Below are 14,457 nucleotides of genomic sequence, written 5' to 3'. Positions count from 1 at the left end.
TAAATGGCTGTCCCGGAGCCGAAAGTGTTCCTCGCAGCTCATGAACTTCACTTCATGCGCAGAGCTCGAATGTACGGTGTTTGAGCGAACAGTGAACGCCGCGGTGTTTGCTATGCTGTTAATAAAGTTTTTTTTTTAAGCGCAGCAGTGACGTCATTTGTTCCGCGTTGGCCTGGACGTGGCACCGAGAGGAGCTGCGCCCTCAGTTCGCTCTGCTCCGCGCCTTCTCGGCTCCATTCCGCTGCTGCTCCCGGATCTCCGGCTCTACCCGCTGTCAGTGTGTGACCTGCCACCTCCTCCTCTCCGCAGCCATGGGCCTCACAATCTCGTCGCTGTTCTCCAGACTGTTCGGGAAGAAACAGATGAGGATCCTGATGGGTAAGCGGGGGCTAGGCTAACGAGCTAACCGGCCGGGCTCCGGGGCGGCTGCAAGCGGCTCCGCGGGCTCACCAGCACCACACACCGACTCATTTTTACCAGGAACCCGCTCGCCGAGTCCTGCGGACCGCGGGCCCGATCTTCCCGTGCAGGGAGAAGCAAAAGTCCGGCTCGGAGAAGCAAGAGGCTGTTAGCTCGGAGCTAACGGAAGGAAGCAGGCTGAAAACAGTCCGTTAAACCTAGTTAAATTGGGGTCTAGACGGGGGTTAAACTGGGGTTAAAATGTTTTAATCTGGGGTTAAGCTTAAAACTGTACCGGTGTCATTTTATTAAGTCCATAAAAAACATTAAACCCGGTTTGATCTGAGCTTTAAACCAGCAGCTGGACTCTGATCTAAGTTTAAGTAATCTCAGATTAGTCTTTATTCACTGTATGAGGTTTAAGTAATCTCGGGTTAAACTTGAACCACTGTGAAACATTTAATTAATGTGGGATTAATCTTTGATGTGTGTTTCAGTCGGTTTGGACGCTGCTGGAAAAACTACGATCCTCTACAAACTGAAGCTCGGAGAGATCGTCACCACCATCCCCACCATCGGTACGTCATCAGGACTCAGGGACAAGATGAGGTCATGTGATCAATAATCAGCCGGCTGTGTAGTCAGGTGGTTTAAACATATTGATCAGATCTGATCGGTTTCAGTGTGGATTCGCCAGGTGTGCTTGCACTTGCACAATTTCCTTTAAACTTCTCATTTCAAATTAAAAGTCTGCGTCTACAGGTCAAGTGACCTTTTAGAATAAGAGTCACCTGTTAGTTTGAATAAATAAAGTACCAAAACAAGAAACACAAATGATGAAAGTGCAGACAAACACACACGATGGTGAAAACAAACGGTTAAAGCAGGTAAATACAAACTAAACTTATACACACCACCAACGTTTACACAGCTGTAGATATGTAACCATTAAAACTACAATCATGGAGAACTGAAACAAACTTTTATAGACCTCCTCTGTGCAGGTATTTCAGTGCTACTGCTTCACTCTAACATTATATACTGTTACAGTCACTGTTGTACTGTGATATTTACTGTTGGTTCTCAGCGGGCTGATGGGATGTGTAGTTTCCTGTCAGTGATTCCATTTCCTGTGACTTGGAATGTTTGAAGGTCGTTAAAAGTTTTTCTTTATAATTTGACAAAGAGTCACCTGTTCACAACTCTGTGTGTGTGTGGTTGTGTGTTCAGGCTTTAACGTGGAGACAGTCGAATACAAGAACATCTGCTTCACAGTTTGGGATGTTGGCGGTCAGGACAAGATCAGACCTCTGTGGCGACACTACTTCCAGAACACACAGGTACAGATGCGGAACTCTCAGGTGCAGGCAGGTGTGGGGCTTTTCTCTCTCTGAGGAACGAGACGTTCAGGTTGATCTGCTTCAGTTATGTTTATGTGGACATACATGAGAGGTTTTCTTCTGTGACCCCTCACTGATCTGATCTGTCCTGAGATATTCATCTATAGTAAAATCCTCATTTATATCCTCTATCTCATCATATCTTTATATCCATACATTCTTTAGCAGTAAGTCACATAGAATAGAATAGCATAATTTATCAGAACAGTGAGTGCATATTTGAATGAAGTTGCAGTGGATTTGCTGTCCATTGAAATAATTCTATACAAATAAATCTAAAAGTATAAAATACATTGAAGAATGTCAAACATGTGTACGAATAGAAGTGACATTTATGTGTACATGCATGTTAATAAAAGAAATGAGTTATTGAACAGTCTACAAAGTCAAACATGAGACCTGCGCAGGTTATCCTAACACGGCTGCGTTCCCCCTCAGAAACACCTGAGGAGCTTATTTTAGATCCCTGACTCTGCAGCACGACAAACACAGCACAGACTTTCACTGGGCAGGATCCATTAGTCACTGTATTGATGTATTAATTGTATCGATGACTGATGTATTGATCACAGGGTCTGATCTTCGTGGTGGACAGTAATGACAGGGAGCGAGTCGCCGAGTCGGCGGAGGAGCTCTCTAAGATGGTCAGTCCCTTTGTTCACTTTACAGTTACGCATCATTAGACTCATGATTGTCATGGAAACCACTGACTGTATGTCACATGACTCTGTGCAGGTCCAGGAGGACGAGCTGAAGGACGCGGTACTTCTAGTGTTCGCCAACAAACAGGATCTCCCGAACGCCATGGGTGTCAGCGAGCTCACCGATAAGCTGGGTCTGCACAGCCTGCGCAGCAGAACCGTAAGGATCAATAACCCACCCGCACTGATCAGTACTACAGACTCAGTTCTGTTTCTCATGTTTCCCTCCATGGTTTATTGACTGACGATCTAAGTTCTCAGCTTTTTTTCTTGCTCAGTTCTGTAATTGTGAAATCAATAATCAGTCAATCAGTATACAAAACGGGAGACAGTGGGGTGACCTCAAATGAGCCCGCAGCATTGTTCTAGTGGTAGCGCTCTGAGCACATCAGCCAACCCCATATCGCGACAAAGCTTCATGTTGAAGCTGCAGTAATCTGCACTACCAGCAGGGGGAAATTATATATTTAAAGCCATGTGGGTAGTGAGCAAAAATAATTCCATTAATCATCAGAATCGATTAAGTTAGGTGGCTGATATGGATGTACATGTAAAGTGTTGATAATGTCTTTGTAATCGCGAGTATTTTCATGTTGGCTTGAAATAAAATATCTCCCTCTGTTGGTAATCTGTGATGTCAGTGCCAGTGGGCGGAACCCTTGGGTTTTAATTTTACAGTTGCATCCTAATTGGTTGTTAGAAAATCCACTCAGGGGTCTTGATGTCACTGTCACAAACTCATGGAGCTAAATCTGTTTAGACAGGTAAACTCACTTGTGTGTGCTCCCTGTACCTGCCTGCTCACCGATGCTGATCTGTGTGTGTTTCAGTGGCACGTGCAGGCCACCTGTGCGACGCAGGGCACAGGTCTGTACGAGGGACTGGACTGGCTGTCCAATGAGCTGTCAAAGCGTTAGACCACCTGACAGGAAGTAGAAAGCAGACTGATTTCAGCCGCTGATGTCACCGTGTACAGATGAGGAAGAGGAGGAGGAGGAGCGTGTCATCGCTCCATGTTTCTTTTTTTTTTTTTCTTCTTTTTTTTTTTTTTTTTTTTTTAAATTATACCTGTGTGTCTGTAGGAGGAAGTGATGTCATGGACTCTGAGCTCACCTTGATTTCCCATCATCCTCTTCTTCTGTTCTTCAGGTGTTTGTTAGATCTTCTTTCTTTTAATCCGCATGTTTTAACTCAGATTCATGTGACAGGGGGAGGGGCGGGGCTTACGGCAAGTGACAGTCACCTGGGCATTGGGGGGGGAATTATGACAGGTGATGGTCACCTGGTCGTGTGAAGACTCATTCCATAGAGCCAAGTATGGCAGCCTCGTCATTCCTTATCAAAGTGAAGGAGAAACTGAGACCATGATGCAATAAAGGTTTTTTTTCTTCTCACCTGTGTGTTCTGCTTTCTGTTTGAGAAACTTTATTCAGCGTTAACGGCCCGATGAGATGTTTACATAGGCCTGAAGATCTCTTGCTGACCTTTGATCCACCAATCACATATTGGATTTAACTTTATGGGCTACTGGACTGATTTACTAAGTGCGGAAAATGATTGAGACTGTGTATCTCCGGGATGTTCTGTTTATATTTATTTATCATTTAAATATGAAGATGCAGCTGCTTCACTTAAGTAAAAAAAAACAAAAATCAGCTGCGAGTGGGACGGCTCAAAGACCAAGAGGAAGGAGAACCGCAGGCCTGCAAACCAAAGTAATCCAGTGTGAGCACTTTAGCATTAAGTGTGCTGCTAGAGACGTGAGGCAATCTGACCGTTCATGAAGAACGTTTGTCACAGCCTGTTGTCATTTATGTGACCGCCATAAAACAACAGAACACAGCAAAGTAAGCTAGGTGTTTTGTAGTCCATCGGACATCCGGCATCACGTCATTAAGTAGAGTCGACTGTGAGGCGGTCTTCACAGGTTAGGCTGTCCTAATCACCTCAGTGAGGTGAAGGAAAATGGGTCAGGAATAGGAGACAGGAGGAACCTTTGGAATGCCCCCCTGGTCTTGGTGTCTGAAGAGCACCTGGATTAAAATGGAGGCGGAGCTCAGACTTCTACTGTCAAGTCCAAAAAGTTTTGTTTAACCCTTCTGCCCTCCTTGGGCATCTTTGTGCATTTCATTCTTTTCAACTTTTTTTTTTTTGATTTGCCAATCGATGTGTCTATGTTATAGCTTGTGGCATGAACTTTTGCAGGAAATGTTGGGTCAAATTTTTTTATAATCAAGCATTTTTAACTCTCACATGTCATCCATACTTTTAATGCATTGTAAACCTTTTTGACATCTTTGTGTCCAAATGTACACGGAGAAAATCTGCCATAAAATCCTCATACAGCAATAATTTTTCTGCTTTTTTTTTCATAAATCACTAAATCAACATAAGCCTTTTTCAAAATGATCAAATGTTAAATTATTTTCAGGACTTTAACCCTTTAAATGCCAGTTTAAACAGCTGAATATTTTTGAAAAAAACTCACAAAACTAAATATTTTCCATATGATAAATAGTATGGGGATGGGACGTGTTAAAGATCAGCAACAAAATCAATTTGATTGCATTAGTATTTTTTGTGTAGTGTGTGCGTGTATCTGAGAGTGTGTGTAAATCTGTAAACATGCACTAATAATTTGGGGGTGAATAAAGGTCATCTTGGAGCAGGGATGGGCAACTCCAGGACTCGAGGGCCGGTGTCCTGCAGGTTTTAGACATCACCCTGGGTCAACACACCTGAATCAAATGATTACTTCATTACCAGCCTCTGTAGAACTTCAAGACATGTTGAGCAGGTAATTTAGCCATTTGAATCAGCTGTGTTGGATCAAGGACACATCTAAAACCTGCAGGACACCGGCCCTCAAGCCCTGGAGTTGCCCACCCCTGTCTTGTAGAGATGTATCTTTGCAGAGGGTCTTCAGGATAAATATGGCCTCCTGCTTTTACTGTATTCAAACAAAAACTCCTGTTAGCATGTTTATGCACCTGATTGCTTTCACAGCCAATAAGCTTGCAGCTTGGCTGAGGAAACCTTTCATTAGTAATGAGAGAAGGAGAAAGACCTGGAGCAATGGTGGCAGAGTGACAGACCTCTGCTCCTGCCCTCACAGAAAACACAGATGCTGTCACTGCTACCATCAGCTTGAGCAGAAAGAGAGATGTGTACTGGTTCTGCACAGGTCTAAAAAGAAGCTCTTCTTCCACCTGCAAGTGGATCCCGTCTATTTGTAGAGGGCACCAGGTCACATGCTGCAGGACCTGCACATCCTCACCCACACATGCATCCATCACACACAAAGCCTGTCTGTTCTGTTTCCATCGATGAATCAGATGTTGATTTCCATATAAATTACTCTTGGGGCCCCCTGGTGGTCACATGGCTTCATGTCATAACTGGCAAAAATGCAAGAATGTCATGCTTTTGCAATCAGAATTATGTGATGGCTCGCTGGTGCCCAACACATTTTGCTTTTTCAAAAATAACTCGATAGAATCTAATAGGCTCCTCCTTCATGTGAATGTTTTTTTTATTTATCCATTTGTGTTTGTGTTATTTCAGGTATTACATTATATATGAGTGAGTATATACGAGTAGATGAGTGTGAGAATGCCTGTGTCTTTGTCACAAATGTATAATGAGGGTGAGAAACTGCAGCGATGCCCCGAGGCAGACAGATGGAACCAGGACAACCGCACCAGCTGCAGCCCCCAAATGTACCAATGACCTGAGACCACACATCCCGGTGACTTCTGCACACCCATCCCAGCAGAAGGGAGGGAGGCCCCACATGGGGTGACAGCCACAGAGGACCAGAGGCAGTGGACAGTCGATCCTGCTAGAGTAGAGGCCAACCACCCTGGTAAGAGTTGAGAGCATGGCCCCAGGCACCCAGGACCACCCGACACCCAGCCAAACTGAGCCACCAAGGGAGCGGGCCAACGACCACGATTAGAACATTCGGCCACGTTTCCCAGAAAGCAGAACAAAATGTTACTGTATGAGGACTTTATGGCAGACTTTGTGTGTCTACATTTTTGTACACGAAGGTGTCGAAAGGATGGAAAATTGGTGGGCACAAAGGTTAAACCATGTTTTCAGGGTCTGCTCACAGCAGGTCCTACAGGTAGGATGCTCAGCATTACCACCTTCACAGTTCCACTCGATCAGACCAAAAGTTTCATGTTCAAAAACTTTTATTTCACACAAACTTTAAACATCAAAAACATCATCGTCATGGCAACTCTGTAACCCAGCTGAGCTTCTACACACTGATTGGCTCTTTCTGGTTGTGCTGACGTTTGACCACAAAGACCTTCTGACCAGAGACCGTCACCGTGTACACAAAGTCGTCCAGGATCACTGCAGACACACACACACACAGGTTAGTCCATCTGAAGTCACAGGGTTCCACCTGAGCTTTGTATCCCATCATGCAACATGAACAACATGCTCATCAAATACATGAAAACGTTGCTGATGATGATGCACCAGGTTTGAATCATGTGACAGTGATGACATCATTAACAGTTCTGAGAAAAACAAAGCAAAACACCTGAGTCATGTTTGTTTTTACTGAAGCTGATAAAGTGACCGTGCAGGTGTATTTGTGATACCTGACATGCGTTTGAAAGGTGGATCAGCTGATCCTGATAACCTGAAGCGACTTGCTGTTCGAACCATCTGCATCATGACACCTGCTGTGTGCTCGTCATTCTCCAGCTCGCCTGCAGACTGATCAGTAATCAATAATCAATCACTTTGATCCTCTTCTGATCAATAGACTTAACTCAACTCTTTAATCTATTTTAATAATCTGAGGATCCATATTTCCCCCTGTTTACAGCACTTTAATAATCCAGAATAATCTGAGAAAAGAGCAGAGTTCAGCTCGCAGTATCAAATGTGAATTCAGTTTAACCTGTAGAAATGTTAAATGAGCTTAAATCTAAATGGAGTCTGGTCTCTGTGTGACCAAACTAGCCTGAGCACCAGACTACTTGCAGAAATCACCTTATTTAACAATGAGTGTGGTTAAATAAAGACCAAACTGCACTCATAAAGAAGTTCTTTGTGAACTGAACATCTGAAAGCTCAGAGAGACTCACGGCCAGGACACCATCCTCACTGATGACCAGGTACCCAAGCTGGTCCGGGATCCGCTCCAGACCCGCAGTGAGCGCCGCTGTGGCCTGAAAGAATGACGACATCATCAGGATAACATTATGAAGCTAAAAGGAAGTGATGTTTGATGACTCATTGGTTCACTGATAAACGAAGATCAGCAGAACAAGAAGTGTGTTTCCTCAGGTCGAAGCTTCAGAGACTCACTAAACAGCCTTAGATCATTCGTCCAGTAATAATTCTGCATCTTCATCAGGTACGACCTGTGGTCCTCAGGTGCCAATGGGGTTACCCATTTAAAGATGGTTTCTTGTTTACCATGGTTACATTCGTCCTGCATACATGACACACACTCCCCGTTTCACAGGAACACAGTTGAGACCCCAGGGCGCAGGTAAACCCGCTTCGAACGTCACTCCCCCTCCTCTCTGTTTGTACCACTCCCTTCCTGCAGAGGGCGCTGTTGCTGTCCCGCAGGTATTTGCATTGAGCCCGATTATCAGTGATTATAACTCTGAAGAGAGCTCCAAGCTTCACCCTTGGAACGCTCTGGTTTTCATTTTTTGAAGGGAAGCATTTCCGCGTGTTTATCCTCCTTGTTCATAGAGAGGCTAAGAGGACGCTAACAGCGTTAGTGAACGGCACACAGCGGACAGTCCGAGATCCGTGAACGCCTCACCGAGGCCCTGAACGCTGAATTAAAAAACAAACAAACAAACAAACAAAAAACCCAAAACGAGAATCAAAGTAAAACTTTAAACTCACCATGTTCGTCTTCTTCTGCTTCTACAGCCCACAGCTGCGCATTTCCGTCTTTATCGCAGAGCCTCACGTGACTGATGAGGCCTTCATGTGCTGTCGGACAAAAGAGACAGACACAGACACTCACGCACAGTGCGGGACTGACGGTCGGTGCTTGTCCCGATTATCAAATAAATAAGAATAAACGTTTGTGACATTTTAGGAATGTTTGGATTAATGTCGAGGACGTTGCTGTCTAAATATGACCTCATTGTTGCCCGATAAAGATGAAAATAAAATAAAACACATAAATAAACGAGTGATGTTCATATTTTTTTAAATTTCTATAGGGGGCGCCATATTGAAGCGGAAGTGCAGGTCAGCTGATCCCTCACATGACGTGTCCCGTGAAGCTGAGTGTTTCTCTCCGGGAATCTCACCTGCATCTCCGTGATGGCCGGCCGCGGGAAACTGATCGCCGTGATCGGAGACGAGGACACGTGCACGGGCTTCTTGCTCGGCGGGATCGGAGAACTGAACAAGAACCGGAAACCGAACTTCCTGGTGGTGGAGAAGGACACAAGCATCACCGAGATCGAGGAGACTTTCAAGTAAGATGGACTCCACACACACACACACACACACACACACACACACCAAAATGTGTTAAAAAATCAGCCGATTTAACGCTCCTTTCACGTGTTTCTGTCAGTGTCACCTGACCGAAGGTCTCGGTGGTCCTCGTGGGTCAAAAGTCAGATCGGTTTTATTATAATTCGGACGGCACCAGCCTGGAACCGTATTAACCCCTCGGTGACTTCAAAAACACTGGTTGTAGGACAGGAGGCCGGCTGCTTTTTTTTGATGAAAATAAGAATGGATTCTGGTGTATTTGGGCCCAGTCTGTAACTACATCCAGCATCCTGAGTTTTCAGCCCTTAGATGATCTCGGATAGAGTGTAATGGATTGATCAGCCGATCAATATATTAATCCAGCTCTCAGCTAATCTCCATGAAATGAACTTAACCTGTTAAATGCCGTAAAATTAGAAAAGACTTCAGTCTGTTTCTGTGGATTCCTGAACCTGATTTCAGAAATCATTGTATTTTAATAGTTATTCAGTCTTTCTGACTTCATTAAAACTGCACATAAATAATCGCGATCTTTGTAAATGTAGCATGTTAGCTCTCACACCGGACTCTATTGAAGAACCAGAGCTTTTTATTAAATCTGTATGAAATCAGCATTTTCAATGAAGGATTTAATATCAGCAAAAATTTAAATACTTTATATTAATTATATTTTATAATATATAATCTTTTATGATTGCTTCACACATTTTTTTCCTTTTGTTTAATTGTTGACTTGCATTTATCAGTTAGTTTCAGAGAAGTTGGTCTGGTGCTTTGGGGTTGTATTCCTGAAATTTTCCTTGATGGCCTCATGTGCTGTGTGACACACACCAGACTCCATTCAAAAATCAGCTGATTTCAATGATCACTGTTGAGTTTGGAAATGTTTTTGATATCTTAAAACAGACCAGCTCTTACAGAGATGTTTCAGATTAGGAATTCCTGTGTTCTCTACAAACTCATCTGCTCATCTGCGAATATCCTTTACATCTAAACCTCTGTAACCCACCGTTAGAGACGGATGATGTTAAATTGACAATAATTTGAATTGTCTGACTTCCTGTGTTAAGCTCAGCAGTAACAAACAGACCAGAGAGAAATGTTAGTCCTCCGAGACTCTCAGAAACACCACGCCTTCATTTACTTCCTGTTACACCTCCACTGGTTCTTCTCGGGTTCTGAGGATGTTAAATTGTGACTGGACTTTGGCGTGGCAGCCTGACGGGGCTATTCTTTTTCTTCTCCTCTGCAGGAGCTTCCTGGCACGTAACGACATTGGTATCATCCTGATAAATCAGTTCATCGCTGAGATGATCCGGCACGCCATTGATGCCCACATGCAGTCGATCCCGGCCGTGCTGGAGATCCCGTCCAAAGAGCACCCGTACGATGCGTCCAAGGACTCCATCCTGCGCCGTGCCAAGGGCATGTTCTCTGCCGAAGACTTCCGATAGACAGCGAGTTGCGCTGATGCGGTTCACAGATTTGTCCTGATGTGTTTGTGCTGTGATGTTTACTTTTATTTCCAGGAAGGGATGTATGCCCATGTGATCGTTTTTAGACCAAACCTGATTGAGTCATGTGACCTGCCCCTCCTCCTAGGTGTTTGTTCCAGATGTGTTAACTTATAAACGTGAACAGATGTGCGAATAAATGAATAAATAAACTTGTTGTTTAAAGTTATTTTTTGTTTAATTTGATGGATGCACACACGTCTACTCCTTGTTTCCAGCCTCAGGTGTGATGAGCTTTAAGGTTTAAACACCAGCAGAAATGGGCAGTGTCAGTCAGCAGCAGACAAACTCCTCACAGCGCCATCCGGAATTCTGTGTATTTTTGTCCTCCTGGTGTCTGTGTGGAGGTCCTTCAGTAACTTTCAAGACACCCTGGCCTAAACACCAGGATCCATGAACCCACAACTCAGAACATCTGTGAGCTGCAGCAGGGGTCACGACCTGAGAAATTCCCAAATAACTTACACAAAGGCCAGAGGTCATTCAAGAACTTGAGGATAAAGTTTGCTTGGTCTGAGCTTAATGAAGCTAACAGGAAGTCTTTGATGGGATTTTCATAATAAAGCTCCCTGTTATCCACCTGAGCCTCACAATGGAGGAGGAGAAATGAGCTAATCAGCAGACAGGTGTGAGTAAGCCAGATGTTTGATGCTGTTTATGATAGTTCATTTTCTGCCAACCTCTTCCACCAGCTAATCCGGAGGCAAGTGAGGCATTTCCCAACCAGTTGTGATTATTCATCTTAATTTCTCTAGTTGAGTAAATATCCCAACGTTACAGCAGAGCTGATTCAATAAGTTCTCACAAAGCACCATGTCTGCTCTTCTGTTCCTCCTAGGTGTTTTCATGACAAACGGCGAGCTAGCGGCACCATTTCAGATCAGATGTGTTCATCTAACCTTACTGTACAAGGAAGTTACATCTGACTGGATCACTTCCAAACTGGTTGCGAGATTCTTCACAACCTAAAACGTCTGATTGGATCTCGTATTGTTGATACATTTTGTCACAGTTTTTGTCCTTGTGCATTACTTTTTATTTAGTTATCTCATTTCTGTCAGAAAAAAATGTTGTAAATGAAAATAGGTGAAAAGTATTGTTCAGTAGATTTAACACACTTTCCAGCCTGTCCTGGGTCTGCCTTGGGACCTCATCCAAATGCAGGAGGTGCCATGGTCAGATATCGAAGGACCTCAGCTACCTCCTTTCAATGTGGAGAAGTAGCGGCAGTACTCTAAACCCCTCTCAAATGACTGAAATCCTCACCCTTTCTCTAGGAACAGCACGGCCACCCTTCAGAGGAAGCTCATTGCTGCTGCCTGTACCTGCAACCTTATTCTTTTGGCTACTCCCCAGAACTAATGACCACAGGTGAGGGTAAGGACAATGGGATATCGTCATCACTTTGAAACTGTAATTTTGTTGCTTTTGATGCGCTAGAGCTAAAATCCTGAAAACTATATTTTTATCAGAGTGAAGCTGCTCTGTGGTCATCACATCAGACTTTAACAATCAATAAATCATAAACCTGAAGTCCTGCTGATCGATCACACACGTGTCTGTGAACTCTCCGTGTGCTTCAGTGTCTTTGTATCGTCAGCCTCAGAGCGAGTCCACATTAACCTGAAAGTCTGCACGCTTATGGGATGGGGCAGAGGCGGAGCCAGGCATTTGAAACACCTGGGGCTTAGCCCAAAAGGGTAGTATGCATGTGGGATTTTTTTATTTATTTTTGGGGGGGGTAGAAATGACTGAAAGATTAATAGGCTCTGTTTTGAGTTTTGTTAAAAAAAGAATGACTTCATATAGGAAAAAAATATATATCACATATGCAGGACACCTTAAGCTAGGTTTTTAATTAAGCAGCAAGGCAGAACAAGGTCAGGGCTGTATCAAGACACGTGGACTAAACCCCAATTCAACCAGACCCAGAACTGATCCAGAATTAAAACAGGACTACGACAGTTCAAAATCAGGACTACTTGGGATTTAACCAAGACAGAACAAGAATCAAAACTAGATGATAGTAGCACTAAAAATCATCATAGACCTGCACTACACTTATTTTTTAATTCTACCAAAGTCCACTATTTAGATTGAGAAAAGTTTATATAATTATTTATTTTTGTTGTGCAAACAAGCCTGCATAACTTAATAAATGTAAAATTTGAAAAATAACAAACCTAAAAAGAAACACTAGGTATGAGATACATGAGTACCTATGATACGGTGATACTTTTGGTAAACAACCATTTGACTAACATGTGTGTCTCACCTGCTCTTGTTCATCTCTGTTCTGTCCTCATTCTCCTCTCTCTCCCTCTCTGTTCCTCTCTCTCCCTCTTTGTGCTGACAATCATCAAATATACAGTTGAAACCACATATTTACACACTCTTCAGATAAAAACACTTTTTTAATTGTAACATCAAATCAGACTAAATGTTTATTTTTTAGATTGATAAATATAAAAACACATTTGTTAACTTTAAGAGTAAAGAGAGAAACTATCTGTATTTCTTAATTGTAAATGGCACCAAATTGTATGCAAAATTGAGCCACATTTATGGAGCTCCACAATTCTTTTCCTGGTGTTTTGGTTGACATCTCTTGATTTTCCCATGTCAAAGAAACAGGCTCTGTGTTTTGCCTTATATGCGTCCACAGCTGTGCCACCAATTTACTCACATGGACTCTACTAACCTATCAGAAGCTTCTTCAGCTCACAATGGAATCGTCTGGAGTTTTTTTTATTAATTAACAATAAACTTAGTGTACATGTGCTCCTAAATTTGATGAAAGTGATAATAAATAGACAGATCTCTCTCTCTTTATTCTGACATTTAACTAATTCAAAATATATTTCAATATTTATTTAACCAAAACAAGTTTACTCTAAATTGATGTTGTACAGTAAAAAAATGTTCTTGTGTTTTCCATAAAGTGTATGTAAATATCTGGTTTCAACTGTGAATATACTGCTGTGTATTGAAATTCCTCTTGTTTTGCATAGAAATATACTGAACAACATACAAAGCATAATATATAAAATACCACCAGAGTTTTTTCTTTGAAAGAAGCTCCTTATGCCCATTCTTGTATATCAGTGCATTACTGAAACCGATTTATTTAGCCGTGGAGGGAAACAACTGAAAATATGAAATAAACACACACGTAAGCTAAGACTCTCTAAAGAAACAGCATTGTTGTTGTTCGGCTTTTCATTTCGCCATTTGTTGATTCACTCGAAGAGCAAGTAACTAATATGGGTCAAGTGATCAGTTTGACATCAATCTTTCGTGATACACCGTCATATTTACATTATTTGTACAGTACGGATGATTTGCTTTGGTACCTGGTCGAACTTCAGTTCTCCTCTGTCTGCTCAGTGTTGCCAACTCCTCAGTAAGGAAAATCGCTATTGGTTGTCCTAAAAGTCGCTAGAAGTCGCTAAATGACGTCATCGCCTAATTTGCAGAATTGGTCATGCTAATCTAATTGTAACCTATGTTGTTGGAGAGAGAAATAACATCGTGGAAGAGACATAAAGTGAGTAAAAAACGTCCCAAATGCATTTAGAGTTTATTTAGAACTACAAATTAAATTTCTTTTAGCAATTATTGTTTTTTTTAATGTCACAATTCCAACCCTGCTCCTTTACCCGGGCTTGGACCGGCAAAAGTGACCCGAAATAGGCGCTCTGGTGGAGTTACTTTGTGTGTGTGTGTGTGTTTATAAGTAGTTTTAAACCTTGTGATCCACAAAACAGCATAAGAGTAAAAGAAGAACTAACTGCGTTACAGGACCCACTGCTTGTTGAGAAAGAAATTTAATTTGTAGTTCTAAATAAACTCTAAATGCATTTAGGACGTTTTTTACTCACTTTGTCTCTTCCACGATGTTATTTCTCTCTCCAACAACATAGGTTACAATTAGATTAGCAT

The 14,457-nt window shown here is 42.6% G+C and overlaps 3 protein-coding genes across 3 annotated transcripts; 2 read left to right on the top strand and 1 right to left on the bottom strand.

The window, feature by feature from the left end:
* The first annotated feature begins 98 nt into the window (after positions 1–98).
* On the top strand, positions 99–3,894 carry LOC113009531 (ADP-ribosylation factor 4). The gene is made up of 6 exons (XM_026147873.2): positions 99–378; positions 897–977; positions 1,630–1,739; positions 2,372–2,443; positions 2,535–2,660; positions 3,331–3,894. The coding sequence occupies exons 1-6, from the start codon at positions 312–314 to the stop codon at positions 3,415–3,417; spliced, it is 543 nt and encodes a 180-aa protein (XP_026003658.1). The 5' UTR covers positions 99–311; the 3' UTR covers positions 3,418–3,894.
* A 2,787-nt stretch (positions 3,895–6,681) lies between these two features.
* On the bottom strand, positions 6,682–8,535 carry lamtor4 (late endosomal/lysosomal adaptor, MAPK and MTOR activator 4). The gene is made up of 4 exons (XM_026148015.2): positions 8,393–8,535; positions 7,612–7,695; positions 7,120–7,237; positions 6,682–6,865 (listed from the first exon to the last, which is right to left on the bottom strand). The coding sequence occupies exons 1-4, from the start codon at positions 8,393–8,395 to the stop codon at positions 6,768–6,770; spliced, it is 303 nt and encodes a 100-aa protein (XP_026003800.1). The 5' UTR covers positions 8,396–8,535; the 3' UTR covers positions 6,682–6,767.
* Positions 8,536–8,736: 201 nt separating this feature from the next.
* atp6v1f (ATPase H+ transporting V1 subunit F) lies at positions 8,737–10,667 on the top strand. Its single transcript, XM_026148013.2, has 2 exons — positions 8,737–8,979; positions 10,254–10,667. The coding sequence occupies exons 1-2, from the start codon at positions 8,822–8,824 to the stop codon at positions 10,453–10,455; spliced, it is 360 nt and encodes a 119-aa protein (XP_026003798.1). The 5' UTR covers positions 8,737–8,821; the 3' UTR covers positions 10,456–10,667.
* Positions 10,668–14,457: the final 3,790 nt, after the last annotated feature.

The sequence above is a fragment of the Astatotilapia calliptera genome, chromosome 17 (genome assembly GCF_964374335.1).
Source record: "Astatotilapia calliptera chromosome 17, fAstCal68.1, whole genome shotgun sequence".
NCBI classification, from domain to species: Eukaryota; Metazoa; Chordata; class Actinopteri; order Cichliformes; family Cichlidae; genus Astatotilapia; species Astatotilapia calliptera.
This window is presented reverse-complemented; position numbering and strand designations above follow the sequence as displayed.

What these genes read in the sequence shown, in the direction of transcription:
- LOC113009531 (XM_026147873.2), top strand. Translation starts at nt 312, where the DNA reads ATGGGCCTCACAATCTCGTCGCTGTTCTCCAGACTGTTCGGGAAGAAA. An exon ending in ACTACTTCCAGAACACACAG is followed by an intron (nt 1,740 to 2,371) that starts GTACAGATGCGG and finishes TATTGATCACAG; the next exon opens with GGTCTGATCTTCGTGGTGGA. An exon ending in CGGAGGAGCTCTCTAAGATG is followed by an intron (nt 2,444 to 2,534) that starts GTCAGTCCCTTT and finishes GACTCTGTGCAG; the next exon opens with GTCCAGGAGGACGAGCTGAA.
- lamtor4 (XM_026148015.2), bottom strand. An exon ending in GTGAGGATGGTGTCCTGGCC is followed by an intron (nt 7,238 to 7,611) that starts GTGAGTCTCTCT and finishes ATTACTGATCAG; the next exon opens with TCTGCAGGCGAGCTGGAGAA. An exon ending in ACCTTTCAAACGCATGTCAG is followed by an intron (nt 6,866 to 7,119) that starts GTATCACAAATA and finishes GTGTGTCTGCAG; the next exon opens with TGATCCTGGACGACTTTGTG.
- atp6v1f (XM_026148013.2), top strand. Translation starts at nt 8,822, where the DNA reads ATGGCCGGCCGCGGGAAACTGATCGCCGTGATCGGAGACGAGGACACG. An exon ending in GAGATCGAGGAGACTTTCAA is followed by an intron (nt 8,980 to 10,253) that starts GTAAGATGGACT and finishes TCTCCTCTGCAG; the next exon opens with GAGCTTCCTGGCACGTAACG.